The sequence below is a fragment of the Vicugna pacos genome, chromosome 34, assembly GCF_048564905.1.
Source record: "Vicugna pacos chromosome 34, VicPac4, whole genome shotgun sequence".
NCBI lineage: Eukaryota > Metazoa > Chordata > Mammalia > Artiodactyla > Camelidae > Vicugna > Vicugna pacos.
Genome location: NC_133020.1, coordinates 20,100,833 through 20,118,628, shown reverse-complemented (window position 1 = coordinate 20,118,628; position 17,796 = coordinate 20,100,833). Strand labels below are relative to the sequence as shown.

At 57.1% G+C, this 17,796-nt stretch overlaps 1 protein-coding gene across 4 annotated transcripts in view; it reads left to right on the top strand.

The window, feature by feature from the left end:
- The window catches only part of TEAD4 (TEA domain transcription factor 4), a 54,902-nt gene extending 37,794 nt beyond the window's left edge, over nt 1-17,108 (top strand). For all 4 annotated transcript variants that reach the window (XM_072954229.1, XM_072954230.1, XM_072954231.1 and 1 more), the window contains 6 exons: nt 209-264; nt 2,419-2,558; nt 3,508-3,681; nt 15,394-15,534; nt 16,265-16,417; nt 16,848-17,108. In XM_072954229.1, coding sequence (XP_072810330.1) covers nt 209-264; nt 2,419-2,558; nt 3,508-3,681; nt 15,394-15,534; nt 16,265-16,417; nt 16,848-16,961 — 778 coding nt within the window. In that variant the 3' untranslated portion in view covers nt 16,962-17,108. The remainder of the gene's footprint in view (nt 1-208; nt 265-2,418; nt 2,559-3,507; nt 3,682-15,393; nt 15,535-16,264; nt 16,418-16,847) is intronic.
- The last annotated feature ends 688 nt before the right edge of the window (nt 17,109-17,796 follow it).

Sequence of the window (17,796 nt, the reverse complement as noted above, 5' to 3'; positions counted from 1 at the left end):
GGGCTTCCTGCTCTCGGGCACCCTGGGGTGAGACTTGCCGAAGCTCCAGTCTATCTGGGGTATATATGGCAGGGCCCAGGCTTGGGACCCCAACGGGAGGAAGCTAGAAACCAGCCCTCTGGCTGGCCTGGGAGGGAGGGAAGGGGGCATATCTCGAGACCTGCAACCTGCTCCCAGGCTCACACGTCCTCTCTCCCGTCTCCCACAGTGTGAAACCTTTCTCTCAACAAACCTACACTGTCCAGCCGTCGCTGCCTCTGCCAGGTGGGTGCAGTGTCTGGCCCCCTCTCACGCCGTACCCTGAAGCTCCTGACCTGGTCCCAGGCCCCGACAGCTGGACACCTCCGGCCCTTTAAGATGCTGCCCCAGCGCCTGCTCAGACTGTGCACCCCGCCCCCTGGCTCCACCCCAATCCTCTTCCCAGAGCCAAGCACCTTGTCCTCCCCAGCGGGGCTCAGGGCTTGCAGGGCGGGCACAGTCCGAGGGCCAGGGCCTGTGCCCTAAGTTGGCCACTCCACCTGCATGGGTGCCCCATCCAGCTTGGCTCCTGGAATGGCCTCCCTCTGTGACATCATAGCCCTCTCCTCCAAGAGGGGGCCCGGAAGAGCACAGCTGTCCCGCCTGGAGCCCCTGGTTAGCAGAGGAAACGCTCCTGGGACAGGAGATGGAGCCTCCGCCCTTGCTGCCCACGTGACCACCTCTCAGGAGCGTGACCAGCTCCCTGCCCGTTTCCCAGTTCTCAGGAGGGGCCCTCCACCTTCCAATACGCAGCGCAAGACAGCATCCTCGCCCCTGACCCCCTTTCCCGGCTTGGGAGCGGCCCTGCCTGCCATCGGGCCTGGCTTTCCCTGCTCTGAGCACATCCTCCCGCCCTCCTGTCCGTCTTCTCCCTTCGCGGCTCAGTGTCCTGCCTGGGTTACTGCTGTGGCCTTTGTTGTTTTTTTTTTTTTCCAATTAAGTTTTTTTTGGAGGAGGAGGTAATTCAATTTATTTATTTAACAGAGGGACTGGGGATTGAACCCAGGACTTTGTGCTTGCTAAGCACACACTCTACCACTGAGCTACACCCTCCCCCATCTGCTGCGGCCTCTTAACCGGCTCCCCTCTGCCGTCTCATCTCTCCTCTTTCCCCCTGTAACTCGCCCCGTCACCTTGTTAAGGCATCAATCTCATCTTGCTGCTTCTGGCTTAGAATCCTTCAGTGGCTCCCAGGTGCCTTCAGGATACAGTCTAAGCTCGATCTTCCCTCTCTGTGTCCCTGGGGCAGCATCTGTGACTGGTGGGTGTCTTCCGTGTGTTAGAGCACGTCCGGGGTGCATACAGCAGTCTCTCAGGAAGTTGAGCTTGAACAAATGAATGAGTGATTCAGCTCATATGTCAGGTACCAGCTGGTGTGTCCAGCATGGTCCTCCACCCACCCTTCTGACCGTTTCTTCTGTCTCCTCCCGGGATCCTGACTTACCTGCCTCGCGCACGGGGCTCCCCTTCCCCAGACTCCCAGCCTGGAAAAGCTGGTGTCACCTGGGGTTCTCCTCACCGCCCTCTCGACCCGTCCCGTCGTCACCCAGTGCTGGGGTTCTGCTCCCTCCTGCGTCCCCTCCTCTTCGCTCCCCTGCCTTCTTCATTTTTCCACTCTGGGAAAAAACACACAAAGACTTCGCTTCCAGTCTGCCTCACCCCTGCCCAGTCCTTCCTCCATGCCGAATAGGATTCCTCAGAAATGCAAATCTGACCGGTCCACTGCTCCCCTTGAACTCCGGTCACTCTCCTGAGCTCAGGCACAAACCTGCCCTTCCCGTCAGGTCTGCCAGACTGAGCCTCTGAGCTCACTGAGCGCCTCACGGCCCCATCCCTTCGCCTCTACTGTGCCCTCTGCCTGAGGGCCCGTTCCCCGACTGCACCTGCTGCCTCCTGCTCCTGCGTCACAACTTATTTAAGTGTCACCTTGGGGAGGCCTCTCCTGACCCCTCCACGGTGGACTAGGCACTCGCCCGCCGAGCTGAGTGCCTGCCTTGTCAATTTTCATCACGAACATTACGTCCCATGTTCGCAAACCTGCATCGAGTGTCTATTCTGGGCCAGGAGAGACAGTGACGGGCTCGTGTCACTGTACTGATCTGTTCAGTCATCTCCCTGGCTGGACCAGAAGCTCCTCCAGGGCCAGAACCTAGTGGTGGCTGCCCTGGGAGCCCTTGGTCCAGCCCCGACTCTCCCTCAAGTGCAGTTCTGTGCAGGGCCCTGAGCTCCCCACAGGGGCTGCCCTGCACCTCTAGCCAGTGCTTCCCCCCATCCCCACACTGGGAGGCCCCATTAGGGCAGACAGCAGGCCCCCAGCCGGCATGGGTCCTGGGGGCCTGGTGGGGGGTGCGGCGGGGAGGCCATGTGGACGGGTTCCCATGGGCTGTCTTCTACGTGCAGGGTTCGAGTCTCCCACAGGACCCGCCCCATCACCCTCCGCGCCCCCAGCACCCCCATGGCAGGGCCGCAGCGTGGCCAGCTCCAAGCTCTGGATGTTGGAGTTCTCTGCTTTCCTAGAGCGGCAGCAGGACCCCGATACGGTAGGTCCTGGCTTCTATCTGGCTGCTCCCGCCCTGGGCCTCTAGCTCCTGTTCCAAGGCTCAGGCCTCCTCGCCCTGCCCCTTGGCCCCGCTCCTCTTGGGGCTGAGTTTTCGGTTCCTTTCCATCCTCCCCCTGTCCCTGCATCCTCCTGCTTCTCTCTTTCCTCAGCCTCCTTCCCTCTCTCCCTTTCTCCTTTAGTGCTCCCTCCCCAGAGCCCTCCACGGTGCCTGCCCCATCCAGGCCCAGACCGTAGGGCCCTGTCCCTTCCCTGCTCACTCCACACCTTCCCTCCTCCCAGCCCCATCACCTGTCTGAAGCACCAGTCCAGCCCCACCCACAGGCTGCCCCGCCCCGTCCCCTTCAGTGTCCGCTGCCCGGCTGACTGGCGTCACCTCTGCAGAGGTCAGAGTAGCACTTGGCCAGGTGGACAGGATGCCAGAGCCAGGAGGACTCCACTGACCATTTCACTTTGACACATTCAAACTTTTGTTTTAGGTGAGGAACCCGTTAATCATAGTCTTCCCCCAGAGCCCAGTGTGAGCCGCCAAGAAATGGATTTTCTCTGGGGTCAGTGAGGTGCCGCAAGGCACACAGAGCCCCCAGCCCCAGCCTCCAAGGGGGAGCACCTCCCGTGGGCCAGTGGTCCTCCACCACAGACAAGAAAACGGGGCCCAAAGGATGTTTAGTGGCAGAGTCCAGACTCAGAATAACACAAACGGCGACCCCGTTGTCCCGAACACCCGTGGGGCCGCTACCACGCCAGGTGCCTTCCGCCTGTTGACTCTGCTTTACCGTCAACCCTTCTGCTGGCTGCATTTTACTCGGGGGGAGCTGAGACCCCCGCAGTGGCGTCCCCTGCCCTGTGCCCTCGGCTGGGCTCTGGGCCCTGGTCTGGTCTGTCTGCGCTGCTGCGCCCGCGGCCGCTCAGACCAGCTGTTCCGTCCACAGTACAACAAGCATCTGTTCGTGCACATCGGCCAGTCGAGCCCCAGCTACAGCGACCCCTACCTCGAAGCCGTGGACATCCGCCAGATCTACGACAAGTTCCCGGAGAAGAAGGGCGGCCTCAAGGAGCTCTTTGAGCGGGGCCCCTCCAACGCCTTCTTCCTTGTCAAATTCTGGGTGAGCTCTCGGGTGGCCTCGTCCTTTCTGCCCAGCGCGTTGTTGGCCGCAGGGAGAAAAGAGGAGGAGTGGGCGTGGGGCGGGCAGGACAAGCACGGAGTGGCCATCGGGTGGCTGAGGTCAGATCTCTCCTGATGGGGGCGATCACAGCCACGCCCAGCCGGCCAGAGGAGCAGCCTCCAGGGGGCTGTGGTCCGGAGAGAGGACCTGCAGGAGACCCCGGAGGGTGGGGGGTAGCCCCCCCAGTCACCCGAGGCTTTGAATGCCAAGGCTTCCAGCCAGAGTTGGGCTCAGCCTGGAACTGCTCAGGCCCCATGGGGCCCTGCACAGACTGCGCTTGAGGGAGACTGGGGGCTGGACCAAGGGCTTCCAGGGCAGCCACCGCGAGGGCTGCACAGAGCTTGGAGAAGTAGGCTGTCGGGTTAGGTTAGGTCAGCCCCAGGAAAACACCCCACTTCTCAAACAGCATGGCCTCCGCCGCCCTCCCCGCCTCACCCCTGCAGGGGGTGTGTGGGTAGAGCCCCCTCCTTTCGAAACCTCCTTGAGACCAGGAGGCTTAGTACCTGTTCCAGGGGCGTACCTTCCCTGCCCGCCTGGAGCCCACAGAAGGGATGCAGGGAAGAGACAAGTGCAGGGTACACCAGCGGGAGGAAGTGCGGGAACCCCTTCTGGCGGGTGAGGGGTGGGGACGGGGACTGGAGCCTTCTGGGTGGTTCCAGAGCCCTGAAGCTGGGCCTGGGTGGCCCCACCCACATTCCTCTCCCTGTGTGGTCACCGCACTGGCCGCACCCAGGAGGCAGCTCAGAGAGGCTCGCCCTTTGTTTGGTCCCAGACCACTTGGATAATCTGAGAGCTGTGCTTACCCTGGAAGGAGGCATGTTCACTCCAAAGTTCACCTGGGATTCCAGGTGGCCTCCAGGCCCTGGCTGGGCGCTCAGTCTGGCTCTCATCCACAAGCAAGCCCGTGGGGCTGGCTGTCTGCAGAGGAGGCTGGGGCGGAGACCCAGGGCTGGCCTCTGGAAGAGGTTCAGCGCTCGCACCCTGCAGGACAGCTTGCTCCGCGAGCAGGTGGAGGTTGTCCCCGCGCCTTTGGGGATGTGCACAGTCTACTAGGCGAAACTGGGAAGGGCTGTCACAGCCTACGGGGGGCTTAAGGAGGCGCCTCCGGAGGGGCTGGTCGTGGGTAAACGTGTGTGAGAGGGAAGAGTGGTGAGAGGCGAGTCAGATTCTGGAAGGTCCTGATCCTACAAAGGTCTGGATTTTAATCTGTGCTGGGGTGAAAAGTAGGTGACAGTCTCTTCTACTTTATCTTATTTTAAATCAATGCTTGTTTAGAGTTACTAATACTAAGAGGCTTATGATGAAAAGTGTTAGAGTCTCGTCCCTCTCCTCCCAACCCCAGTCTCGATCCCAGGAAGTGTCACTGTTTATTCTGGACTTTATCGCCTCAGTTCCAAGTAGCATGCTTACAGCCTGACTTTGATATCACGACCATGACATTGCGTATTTACGGTCGAAAAATGTTGGCTGTTACATCACTTCTCCCCTCATCATCCCAATTTATCCAATACGTTATGTAATTCAGTCAAAGCAAGAAAGGGTGTACGTTTTTTGACCACGTGGACTGACCACCAGAGAGCCAAAAAGTGTTTAATGATTACGGCTTATTTCTTGCACTACTTTTTTCCCCCCTAAAACTAAATGGCTCATTTCTAAATAAACCGGCTATGAAAATTTTACAAACTGTCCCATCATCACCACTATGTAAATTTTTTTGAATTGTTTTTCCCCACATGCTCAAACCCGTCAGATAATTTATCCCGTCTCCCTCCCTCCCCCAGGATGCCTCTGTTCGGCTCCAGTTTGAGCTGGTTATCCTCCAGGCCTGCTCGACTGTTGTCCTGAGACCTCCTTTCACTGCTCCCCTATATTGAATCCACAGTTTTCTGGATCTCATATTTGGTGTCCCCCCCCTCATTTTGTTGGAACACACCCTGTAGTACTTTCCTGAGAAGATGTGGATGGTACGTAAATGTTCTGAATCTTTGTCTGTTTGCAATGTCATTTATTTTCAGGATGTGATTGAACAGTTTGGGTACAGAATCTAGATCATAAATGATTTTCCCTGGAAGGGGTCTTCAGGAATCATTCCTCTGTTCCTCCAGTGCCTTGTCTGGCAAAACCTCATGCTCTGGTCTTGGTTACGCACCTCCGGGAGCTTCGCATTCCCTCTCTCTTCCTTATAGTCTTAAATTTCACGTTGATGCGCTTTGGGATCTGTGCTGTTTGTCTTCCTATTTTTGAGCCAGGCACTTGGTAGTTATTTTTAATCATGAGATGAGAGTCTCTCAGTTTGGTAAATTTACTTATATTATTTCTTTTCCTCTGTTTCCTTTGTGTTCTTTTCCAGGAACCCCTGTCAGTCTGATGTTGGATGTCCCAGACTTACCCTCTCTGATTTTTTACCACTTCTTTTTATTTTCCAATTCATTTTCTTGGAGATTTTCTTAACGTTGCCTTCTAGTTAAGAATGAATCTGGGGGGAAGGGTATAGCTCAAGTGGTAGAGTGCATGCTCAGCACTCAAGAGGTCCCAGGTTCAATCCCCAGTACCTCCTCCAGGCAGAAATCAGTAAAGAAACCTAATTACCTCCCCCTCAGAAAACAAACAAGAATGAGCCTGAGTAAATATTGCATAAAACCCCAAGTAACATTGGCGTAAATAAATACCCTGTCTTCCTTTTCTGTACAATAAGTCTGGAGGTGAACTGTCCAGGGCTGGCCCAGCAGCTCCATCTTCAGTGCGTGGCTTCTGCCCTCAAGGTCATGGCTGCTGGGGTTCCAGCCTTCATATCCATTTTCCAGGCATCAGGAAGGGGATGCGAACTTAGCTGCCTTCAAGGAGACTTCCCAGAAATCCCACACAGCTCTTAACTAGTTGTCTGGTTGCAGGTAGCTGCAAAGGACGCAGGGAAATGTAGTCTTTTAGTTGAGTAAATTGCTATTCTGAATAAAATCAGGGTTCTGTTTCTACAGAAGATGAAGGACTTTCAGTCACGGATGTGGCACAGTTTAATGGATGGCAGTTTTTCCTTAGTGGTTCGTAAAGTCTTGGTGCGCCGTGTAGCTAGTGGTGATATAGATGAATGGAATGTTCACTCCTTGGCATTCTCTGCCCTGCCTTCTATAGGAAATTTAATTGTGACCATGAAAGTTTTAATTTTTAGGAGCGCCTTCTTGTTCTTGGCTTGCACCCTGATCTTGCTCCACGGCTAGTTTTTCTCTCGTCTTTCTGGGGATGTGAAGTGGGGATTATTTTTTTAAGTTTTCTCCTGCTTCCTTGCCTCCTTTTATTTTTTTCCCTTCGAAGGAGATTTATTTAGAAAGAAGGCAAGAGAAAGGCCAAGAGGTGTGGGGTCGGGTGTTTAAAGAACAAGCAGACACACACTGCATAGTCAGAGCGTGGGCCGTCTCAGAAGGCAAGAGAGAGCGTCTGTCTTTGCTTCCTCTTTTTCTGTGTATGTACATTTCACTGACGTCCAGTCGGTTCACAGTGCTGTGTCAATTTCTGGCGCACAGCACAGTGCTTCGGTCATACATGGATATACATGTATTCATTTCCATATTCTTTTTCACCGGAAGTTGCTGCCAGATATTGAATATAGTTCCCTGTGCTGTACAGTATGAACTTGTTGCTTATCTATTTCATATATCTTAGTTAGTGTCTGCAGATCTCGGATTCCCATTTTATCCCTTCCCACCCCTTTCCTCCTACCCTGTAACCGTAAGTTTGATACCCACACTGTGAGTTTGTTTCTGGTTTGTAAATAAATTCATCTTTTTTTTTAGATTACACATGTAAGTGACATCATGGTATTTTTCTTTCTTGTCTTTGTTTCCTTTTAATCTTCTTTTTTTTGTTGTTTTTCTGTTTTGGTCTCTGTCTTTCAAGTTGGAAGATTTTCTCAAATGTCTGTAATTCTCGGCCATGTTTTTTGGTCCTTACTTTTTTTTTTTTAACAGTCTTATTTCCATGTAATTCATTTACCATATAACCTACCTAATTCAGTGTTTTTAGTGTATTCACAGAGATGTGCAGCCAGTTAACTCTAGAACATTTTCATCACCCCCAAAATAAACCCCACACCCTTTAACTGTCACCCCTGCCCCCCAGCCTTAGGCAATCACTAATCTGCTTTCTATCTTTATAGCTTTGCCTTTTCTGGACATTTCACATAAATGGAATCATACAATATGTGGTCTTCTGTGATGGGCTTCTTTGATGTAATGTACTGTTTTCAAGGTTCAGCCATACTGTAACATGTATCAAGACTTCAGTCCTTTTTATTACTGAGTAATATTCCATTATAGGGATAGACAACATTTTGTTTATCCATTCATCCATCAGTGACGGTCATTTGGATTGCTTCCATGTTTGGGCTATTGCAGATAATACTGCTACCTTTTTGCAGAACTGCCAGACGCTCTTTCAAAGTGGCTGCACCATTTTGCATTCCCACCAGCAGTGTACACGGGTCCCAGTTTCCCCACATCCTCGCCAACAGTTGATGTTTTCTGTGACTATAGCCACCCCCGTGGGTACAAAGTGCTATTCATTGTGGTTTTGATTTCCTTGTGCTTAATGGCCATTTGTACATCTTCTTTGCTCATTTTCAAGTTGGATCATTTGTCTTTTTATTATTGAGGTAGGAGTTCTTCATATATTGTAGAGAGAAGTCCCTTATCTGGTATATGACTTGCAGCTATGGTCCCCATTCTGTCTTTTCACGTTCTTGTGTGTATGTGTGTGTGTATCTTAATTTTTTTTAATTTTTGCTTTTTTATTGAAGTGTAATTGATTTACAGTGTTTCAGGTGTACAGCAAAGTGATTCAGTTCCATGTATATAAATATGTATTCTTTTCCATTATGTTTTATTAACAAGGTATTGAATGTAGCTCCCTGTGCTGTACAGCAGGTCCTTGTTGTTTATCTGCTTTATACACAGTCGTGTGTATCTGTTGACCCCAAACTCGTCATTTACCCCACCGCCCTTTCCCCTTTGGTAACCACAGTTTGTTTTCCATGTCTGTGAGTCTTCACATTCTTGAGGGTGTCCTTTGAAGCACAGAGTTTTCACTGTGATGAAGTCCCGTGGATCCGTTCTTCTGTTGTTCAGGCTGTTTGTCCTCATTTCAGAGACTGGGGGCTCTGTGTCCGAGGCAGGACTTGTTGCCTGGTGGGCTTCACTTAGTTGATCGGGGTTGGTGAGCCAGCTGTTTTGTTGAGGAAAGCAGTCAGCGTCAGCATATTTACTGGACTTCTCTCTTTCCTGAGTTGGTTCAGTTTCTCCAGAGGAGACTGATGGATGGAGAGGGAGGCCTGGAGGCCTGGAGGCCTGACCGCCCAGTGTCCAGCCTTCCAGCCTGTTCCCCGTGTCACATCCGGTGGCTCCCTGGCGCCCCCGTCCTGGCCTCTCTCGCCCCAAGGACGTCCGCTGACCCCTCACCCGGAAGGCACTTTGAGGCTGTAATTCCTGTTGCTTCCTTTCTCTGCAGAAGCCGTTCTGGCTCAGATCGGCCGTCAGTCCTCTTGAACTTGTTGAGCTCTTTTGTCAGCTTGGTCTCGTCCCTGTTTCCTTCGTCTGTGTGGTAGATCACGTTAAAACAGCTTTCTGCTCTCATGCAACTCAGCTCTCTGGAGGGAGGGACAGGCAGTCATGTGGTCAGCCTCCCACTTTACCCAGAGGTCCAGGACTGTCGCCTCTAATGCATTGGTGGTCGTTGTCTGCAGCTGGGTTGAGAAGGATCTTGAGGGAACCGCTCCTGGATTGACTGGTAATGTCTGCTGGGGGTACCGCAGGGGGTGATGGGGGCGCCTTTCCTACCCATTTCTCTTCTGTTAGGTAATGAGGAGTCACTGAAGGTTTGTCAGCAGGGCATGACATGGCCAGAGCTGTGCTTGGCTGGATACATCAGGAGCAAGTAGGAGACCAAGTGAGAGATTCCAGCCTCTTTAGGGCCTCAGCCAGAGATGCTGGCTATTTTATTTTATTTATTGTGATGGAGGCACCGAGGATGGAACCCAGGACCTCGTGCATGCTGGGCACGCACTCTACCGCTGATTATACCCCACCGTCCAGGAGAGGCTGGCTTTATAGAGTGGCGTGTGGGGCAGGACGCCGGGCTCCCTGTTTCCAGGAAGGGCTTAGACCATCCCACTTCCCTTTGTCCTCTGCCTCCGCTCCCTTCCCGCCCTGAACGTGGCAGTGGTCACCAGGAGGCTTTGCTGTGGGCGGCCAGCTCGCGCTGTTACTGTCTGGCCGGCAGGGGTGACTCCCATTTCCTGCTGTGCGTCCAGGGAGGCCGCTGGCCTTTCCTTCAGGGAGCCTCCGCCCTCTCTCCCCTGCTCCTTCCCCGCCCCCTAGGCCTGTCCACACTCAGCTTTGACTTGGAAGAAGGCACTTGGCTTTGTTGCCCCAAGGGTTCGATTTAGGGTGAGCCCTCACCAAGGAGGCCTGGTTGGCAGAAGGCACTGATGACACTGCCCGGTGGGGACAGATGGCATATCAGGGGCCCTTTCTGGTTGCTCCTGCCTTTTTTCTGTTGGTGAGAATATTCTGTATTCTTCTGGCCACTATCCTGGCAAGAACCAGCCTAGGCTCCCATTTCACAGATGGGGAAACTTGAGGCATGGAGTAAGCTGGGGCCTGGCTCTGAGACACCCAGCCCGGGTAAGCCTCTCTCCTGCAGTCCTTCCTGTGATGTACACATGGAGGAAGGCCACACCAGGCGCTGTTCATCACCTCACTTATCTTAGCATGGGGGTCCAGCTGACAGCCTCATTCTGGGAAGTGACATGCTCAGGCTGCCCAGTTCATAGCGGCAGAACCAGGATTCAGATGCAGGCCATCGGGCACTCACTGTGCCTGGAACCATCACACTCAACTGTGCTGTCTTGCCAAGGGCCTGGTGCCCCCTGCAGGGCCCTGGTGTTCCCATCCCCCGCCCCAGCACTTGGTGGAGAAGGCTCCCAATTTCCTGAAAATAACGCCCCCCCAGCCTCTGAGAAACAGCGGCCAGCGGCGGCACGGGGACAGCAGACTTAGCTGTGCCTTTGGAGTCGAGCCAGGCACTGGGGGTTCTTGGGTTTTCCAGAGCCCAAGCATCCCTTGCAGAAACGGGCAGAGGTGCCCCGGCTGGAGGGGGGAGGAGCCCGCAAGCCCTCCTCCAGTCTGGCTCCCGGCCCTGGTCCTCCCCTTCCTTCTGACTCTGGGGAGGCTGGAGGTGGTGGTGGTGGCAGAAGAGAAGGCAGGGGACAGAGGTGCCGGGAAGTGCTGTGCACTCGGCCCGTGCTGTGTGGACCCAACGGGAGGTCACGTTCCCAGTGGGAGACTCAGAGCAGGTCTCAGCACCCTGCAGCAGTAACCATCACGTAGGGAGTGGGGTGGGCCACCTGCGAGCCCTCCCCACGTCCAAGGGATGGGAACAAGGCAGGTGGCACAGGGCCCAGCTGGGGCGTCCAGGCTCTGCTGCTCACAGGAGAGCTGTGTCCTGAGGGAGTCTTGTATTTTTTGGGCCCTGTTTCCCCATCTGAAAAATCAGGCTGCAAGGGGCTGTGTCTCTGGTGTGTGGGCTCAGTGCGCAGGGAAGGGGGCCATGCATTCGCTTGTCCCTGGTCCTCGCCTGAGCCCCCATGGCTGGGCCTCTCTGAAGGCTGGAGGCTTGGGCATAGTGAGGGCAGGTAAAATTGGAGATGGGGGCATGTCGGTGGCCAGGGCACCTTGGCCGTCATCTGGTCTCTCTCCTCCTGAGTAGGGGGAAGGTCAGATCTGTGATGTGGGGGACGACTGTCCCCTGCTTGTCAACCGTGAGACTTCTGGTCGACCATGCGGTCCTCACAGGCGGCTCCGCAGCCATCCTGAACTCTCTCCTGTGTCCTGGCCTGGCCATGCCCTCCCTGGCCCCCAGCCCGTGTGAGCCTGGCCACACGGTTAGGAAGGGGGGCTGCACAGGTGAGGACAGGCTCCAACGCCTCCCGTTTCCTGCCCGGCCGCTGTCTCGTCCGGCCCCCGGGCCCTGGGTGTGCAGGCCGGGGGCAGTCGATCGGAGCCCACTTGGAGTGAGAGGAGGACCGCGATGGCCCCTGCGCGGCCCCCCGGCCCACCTCCTCCCGCGAGTTGCTGCTCTTATTGGTGGGACCGCAGTGGGAAGTCGTAGGCACGGATCAGTTCCAGCTGGAAGTGGCATCGGTGCGGAGGGGGTTGGGTGGTGAGGCTGGGCTGCAATGTGAAATGCAGGGGCCAAGAGGCTGAAGCCCCCCTCCTCCCGCAGGACATGGGGCACCAGCAGAGGCCACCTGTCCTTGGAGTGGGGCGACGGGATCCTTAGACACCGATGGCCATTCATTAAGTCTGGTCTGCGGATTGAAAGTGCCGGGCAGAACCGCGCAGGGCCGTGCAGGGAGGCAGTGCCTTAGACCATCCTCCCAGGCTGTCCTCCCAGGCTGTCCTCCCAGGCCAGGCCCTGATTTTCCCCCCTAGGCACATACCAGCACATGACAATGAATCTGAGCCCCACTCCCCCGCCCCGCGCCCAGCTGTCCCTGCTCATCTGTCAGTCACCCGACCCTCCGCACCTGTTCCGGGCACAGCTTGCGAGCTGCCCACTGCACCGCAGCTATGAATAGGGTGGAGGGAGGGGCGCAAGGGGCACTCGGAGGGTGGGGAGGGTGGGGCATCTCTCAGGGTGACATGGGGGGCAGCTTTGCTCTCGGGCTGAGAAGGCAGAGAAGCGAAGCTGGTTGGGGAGGTGCTTGGGGTGGGGGTACAAGGTGGCAGGAAGTGTGGCCCTAGAGCTGCGGGAAAGGGCGGGGTCTTCACTAGCAGGATGGCACTGAGGCCCCGGGGCACCCCGGGCTGGGCTGCTGTCTCTGGCTGGGGGTCCCCTGGGTCCAAGCAGTGGGGCCAGCGGGCAGGTGCTGGGCAGACTCGGGCCCGTCGCTCGTGGGACGTTTATCTCTGCCCCCATCTCCTCCCCTCTCTCAACCGCCAGCTCACCTATCCTACTTGCTTTCCCACAAGTCACACGTTCCCTGGGAGCAGGGACAAGGTCCCAGTCTCGTTGGGCCCCCTGCCCTGGCCAAGCTGGGCCAGGGCAGGATAAGGGAGTGATTGAGTGCTTGGAAGGGCCAGGCAAGGGGGAGGCGATGGCAGGAGACCGGAGGGTACTTGACATGGGGCGGGGCTGGGCTGGGAGGGCTCATGGGGCTGCGGAGGTGGAGCCCCTCCTTGTGATCTTGGGACCCCTCCTCACTCGGAACCACCGAGAGGTGGGGGGTATTGGCGCACCCGGCCCAGCCCGGGCCCTGGGAGAGCTGGGTTCCTGCCTCCAGGGCGCTTACCACCTGGAAGGCCAGGGCTCTCTGACCCGACCCTGCCAGGATGACCCTGCCAGGACGGGGCGCTGGGCAGCTGGCACCCTGTGTGCTGGGGAGAGCCTGGGAGGGGCCCACGGTCTGAGCACTCAGTATTTCTTCTTTACCAGTTAGGGGATGATTTTCATGTCTATGAGGAAAGGTAGAACCCCCGATTTCACGGACATAATCGCTTAGAATAAGCATGAGCTGGCTTGAAAGAGACCATTAGGGCCGCAGCGGGGCTCGTGGTGGGTGGTGTGTGAACAGCATTCACCGGGGGAGGCCAGCGGTGGCTGAAGTCTGGGAGGCGTCACTGTATGTCCTGGCCTCGCCCCTTGGCTGGCGTCAGCCCCACGTCCGGGGGCCTGCCCTTCCCGGAGCGGGGCTTCCTGCCGGCTCGTTTCCAGGCAGGGTCCATGTTTCGGCCCCGCTCTTCAAGCTACAGCATTGCTCCGGCACATGAACTGTCCCCCAGGCCCTTTTTTGAGGAAGTTTGACCCCCGATCTCCTAGGAGGAGCGTGCGACTTGGTGGAGAAGCTGGGAGACAGACAGCAGGGTGCTGGCCCCAGCCCCGCGGCCTCGGGCCCACGACGTCCGTCAGCTTTGACTCCGCCAAAGGCCTGGTCCGCCTCTGCGGGACTCCCGGGTGCCCTCCCCCTGCTCCACCCCCACCACGGACTGGGGGCCGTGGTTTGTTTCAGAGCCTCCCCCTGCCGTGGATGTGGCCGTCATTTTTTTGTCCTGCATGGAAGCCGGCGCCGAACACACTGAAACCTATGTCTTTGCCTTCATCACGAAAGGGGCACGTGCTCACCCTGTTTTGTAGCCTGTTTTTCCTTTTTTCCACTCAACCTTGTGCCGTCGTCAGTCCACAGGAGTCGGTACAGGGCCTTCTCAATGCTGTGTGTGGCTGCGGTGTCCCTGCTGTGCCTGGGACGTCTGACGCCCGCCGGCCGGTCTTGTACCCGGAAAACCTTCCCCAAAGGAGAGAAAAATAATGTCTCTGACACCCCCTAATGGCCGGTGACGGGGCAGCCCGGGGCCCAGCTCTGGGTCGTGCTGGCACCTTCCTGGGCTTCTGGGGCTCCCCTTAGCTTTGTGCAGAAGTGTCCTTGGTGTCAGAATCTTTATCAAGGTCTGGAGCGCCCCTCCTCTGCGGGAATGCACCCTGGGCCCCGCGGGGCAGTGATTTTGGACGAGTTGCGTGTGTGGGAGGAGAGGCTTTGCCTTGAGAACAAGCTGTTTGTAACCTGTCTGTGCATTTCTTCTGAGTCTGAACTGGCTCTGCGAGCACCCAGGACTCAAATGGGGTGATTGGACATGGGGTCCTGGGGATGGGGACCCTCCGTAGTTTAGGGCTTCAGAAAAACAATTCCTGTCTCAGTGTCGCCAAGGCCCCAACTGCACCCCTCACCACCGCGTCTCCATCCTTCCCTCCCCTCTGCGCCCAGCTGGGTGGCTGGGTGGCTGGGTGGGAGAAGCGTGGAGTTGGAGCCTGAAGACCCAGCTGGAGACTTATCCACTGAGTGGCCCTGGGGAAGGCCTACGGTCAGAGAGCCTCGGGGGTCAAACTGAGGCCTCCATCCTGCCTTGTCCGCCTCGCAGGGAATGGGTGTGACACCTTGTCTTACCCACCTTTCCCAAGGAGGTTGGGGGGAGGGATCAGGGCACCACAACATGCAGCAGGGGCCGCCCTGGGCCCTCCTTCAAGAAGGCGGGGGGTGAGACACTGATCAGAGGACCCGGCCACCCAGGCCCAGGTGGGGAGTGGGTGCCCTCGTGGGCTCAGTGGGAGGGTGTTAACCAGACTCACGTTTTACCAGGAACTCTCAGAGCAGTCGGAGGACAAGTTAAACACAAGGAGGCTGGTGTTGGGGAGACTAGTCTGGAGGCGGAACAGGGACACAGAAGGTCAAGGTGGCCTGACTCACGGTCCCGTGGAGATGGCGGGGAGCCAGCCCCCAGAGCCGTTTCTGAAAGGGCACTGGTGGGTCTTGGCATCCTAAAGACCGATCTGGGGCCGTGCTTGCAGGGTTGCTGGCACCTGCGTGCAGCAGGGCTGGGGCTGACACAGGCCCCGGTGTGCCCCGGCCGCTGTTCGGGCCACACATCCCGACTTTGCAGCAGGCCTGCGTGGGGCCGCCGTGGAAGCTTCCCGAGATTCTCCATCCCCGTCCCTCCTCAGCCCACCTGGTTGCGTCCTGGCCTTGGAAGCCAGGCTGTGGCCCCAGACGCCGCCCCCAACAGGGCCCCTCTGAATTACCATCCCTTCCTGCCTCCCTGTGTCTCCCTCCAGGCAGACCTCAACACCAACATCGAGGACGAGGGCAGCTCCTTCTACGGCGTCTCCAGCCAGTACGAGAGTCCTGAGAACATGATCATCACCTGCTCCACCAAGGTCTGCTCCTTCGGCAAGCAGGTGGTGGAGAAGGTGGAGGTAGGGGCCGCGCCGACCGCTGCTCAGCCAGACCCCGCACACTTGCAGGCTGGGCCTCACCCCTCCTCTCCTCTTTCCCCAAGTTTGTCAGAATTAATGATGCCTTACCCTCATTGTCTCTCTTTATTGATAACCTACCTCGTGCCCAAGCAGAGGCCAGGCAGCCACCTCCCCGTCGTCCTCACCCTGCTGCTCCCTGGATCACTGGAGAGCCTTCCAAACATGCCAGGGAATTAAATTTTTACTTTGAGATCACAGTGGATCCACATGCAATTGTAATGCCTTCCCTGGTTCCCCTAATGGCAGTGTCTTGCACACTTAAAGTGTAATATTAGCAGCCTAGAAGTTGACACCGAGGCAGCCCACCAACCCAACTTAGATTTCATCCATTCACACGAACTCACTTGTGTGCACGCGTGTGCACAGATGTGTAGATACACATACATGGCAATTCTGTGGCCGCAAGATCCCCCGTGTGCAGCTGGGACTGTCATCACTGTCCCGTCTCGCCTGTCACTCCACCTCCACATCTTGAAGCTCCTTCCTCCGATTCCTCTGATACCTGGCTTCTGCCGGCCACTCAGGGACGGGCGCTCTGTTCTCAAGGGCCCCCGGCTTCTGCCTTTCCTTCTACCGCACTGAAGAGTACACGGGTCGTGGAGCTTCCTCCAGGCCTGGGCTGGAGGTGGTCAAGGATTTCCTAAGCCCCGCTGTCCCCTGGGTCCTGCAGACCGAGTACGCTCGCTATGAGAATGGCCACTACTCATACCGCATCCACCGGTCCCCGCTCTGTGAGTACATGATCAACTTCATCCACAAGCTGAAGCACCTTCCTGAGAAGTACATGATGAACAGCGTGCTCGAGAACTTCACCATCCTGCAGGTGTGTGCGTGCATGGGGGTGTGTGTGTGCGTGCAGAGGCGTATGTGCGTGCAGTTGTGTGTGTGCAGAGGTGTATGTGCATGCAGGTGTGTGTGTGCAGAGGTGTATGTGCGTGCAGGTGTGTGCGTGTGGGGTGTGTGCATGCAGAGGTGTATGTGCGTGCAGTTGTGAGTGTGCAGAGGTGTATGTGCATGCAGGTGTGTGCGTGTGGGGTGTGTGTGTGTGCAGAGGTGTATGTGTGTGCAGGTGTATGTGTGCAGAGGTGTATGTGCGTGCAGGTGTGTGCGTGGGGGTGTGTGCGTGCAGAGGCGTATGTGCGTGCAGTTGTGTGTGTGCAGAGGTGTATGTGAGTGGTGGGAGTGGGGCGGTGGACAGAGCAAATGCATGCCCTCTTCTGAGGCCCTGACCCCTCCTCCTTTTGCACCCGCAGGTGGTCACCAACAGGGACACACAAGAGACCCTGCTGTGCGTGGCATACGTCTTTGAGGTGTCGGCCAGTGAGCACGGGGCTCAGCACCACATCTACCGCCTGGTGAAGGAATAAGGCCGGGGAGCAGGGAGTGGGGAGGGGACCTGCACGGGCGGCCCCCCGCCCCGAAGTGCCAAGAGCGTTGAGGTCATGACTCTTCCACCCAGGAACGGACTGTCTGAATCTGCAGTGCCTACCCCAAATAAACCCAAGATCTGTGTATTTTCAGAGGGCCCGATCTGGCTGTGTGAGCCTCGGGAGGGATTGAGGGAAAGGGGGGCTGTCTGGGAAGCGGTCTGAAAACAGCCGCAGGGGGCCCGTCTGGGTTCTGAAGCCAAGGCCCCCGTGGACTCGGCCAGAAAGGGCACCAGATGCTGAAGCACGAGGTGGGCGGGACCCTGCGCTGCGCGGAGCCCCACCCTCCACTACCCCCACACTGGGAGCCGATTGATCGGTGTGGTGAGTTCTTGGCCCGTGCGTCCTGGGTGGGCACCGCGGACACCTGTGTGTGATGCGTCTGCCTCCCTACCTGGGGGGCCACCCCTGCTGCTGCCCCAGGACAACAGACTGGGAGGCCCAGCCCAGCCGGGGAGGGTTTCAGGAGTGGAGGTGACTGAGTTCTTGGGAGGTTGGAAGGGGGCAGGAATTCCCTCGTTTGGTAGTTTTCCTCCGTCTCCGGTGGACGTGGACTCTGCGGCCACGCTGGCTGCCTGGGGGGTGGGCCGCAGTCAGAGGGGCCCCAGACGGCGAGGGCTGGGGTGCGGTGCTGCAGCCAGCTTGTGAGTTCAGGTGTTGGGCGGGGTCACACGGCGTCCTCTTTGGTGGTGAAGGTCGAGAACGCTGGTCAGAGGTCTGTGGTGGACAGGGTCTCTGAGACCATATTCCTGGGATGTCCTGCGAGTCTGAACGG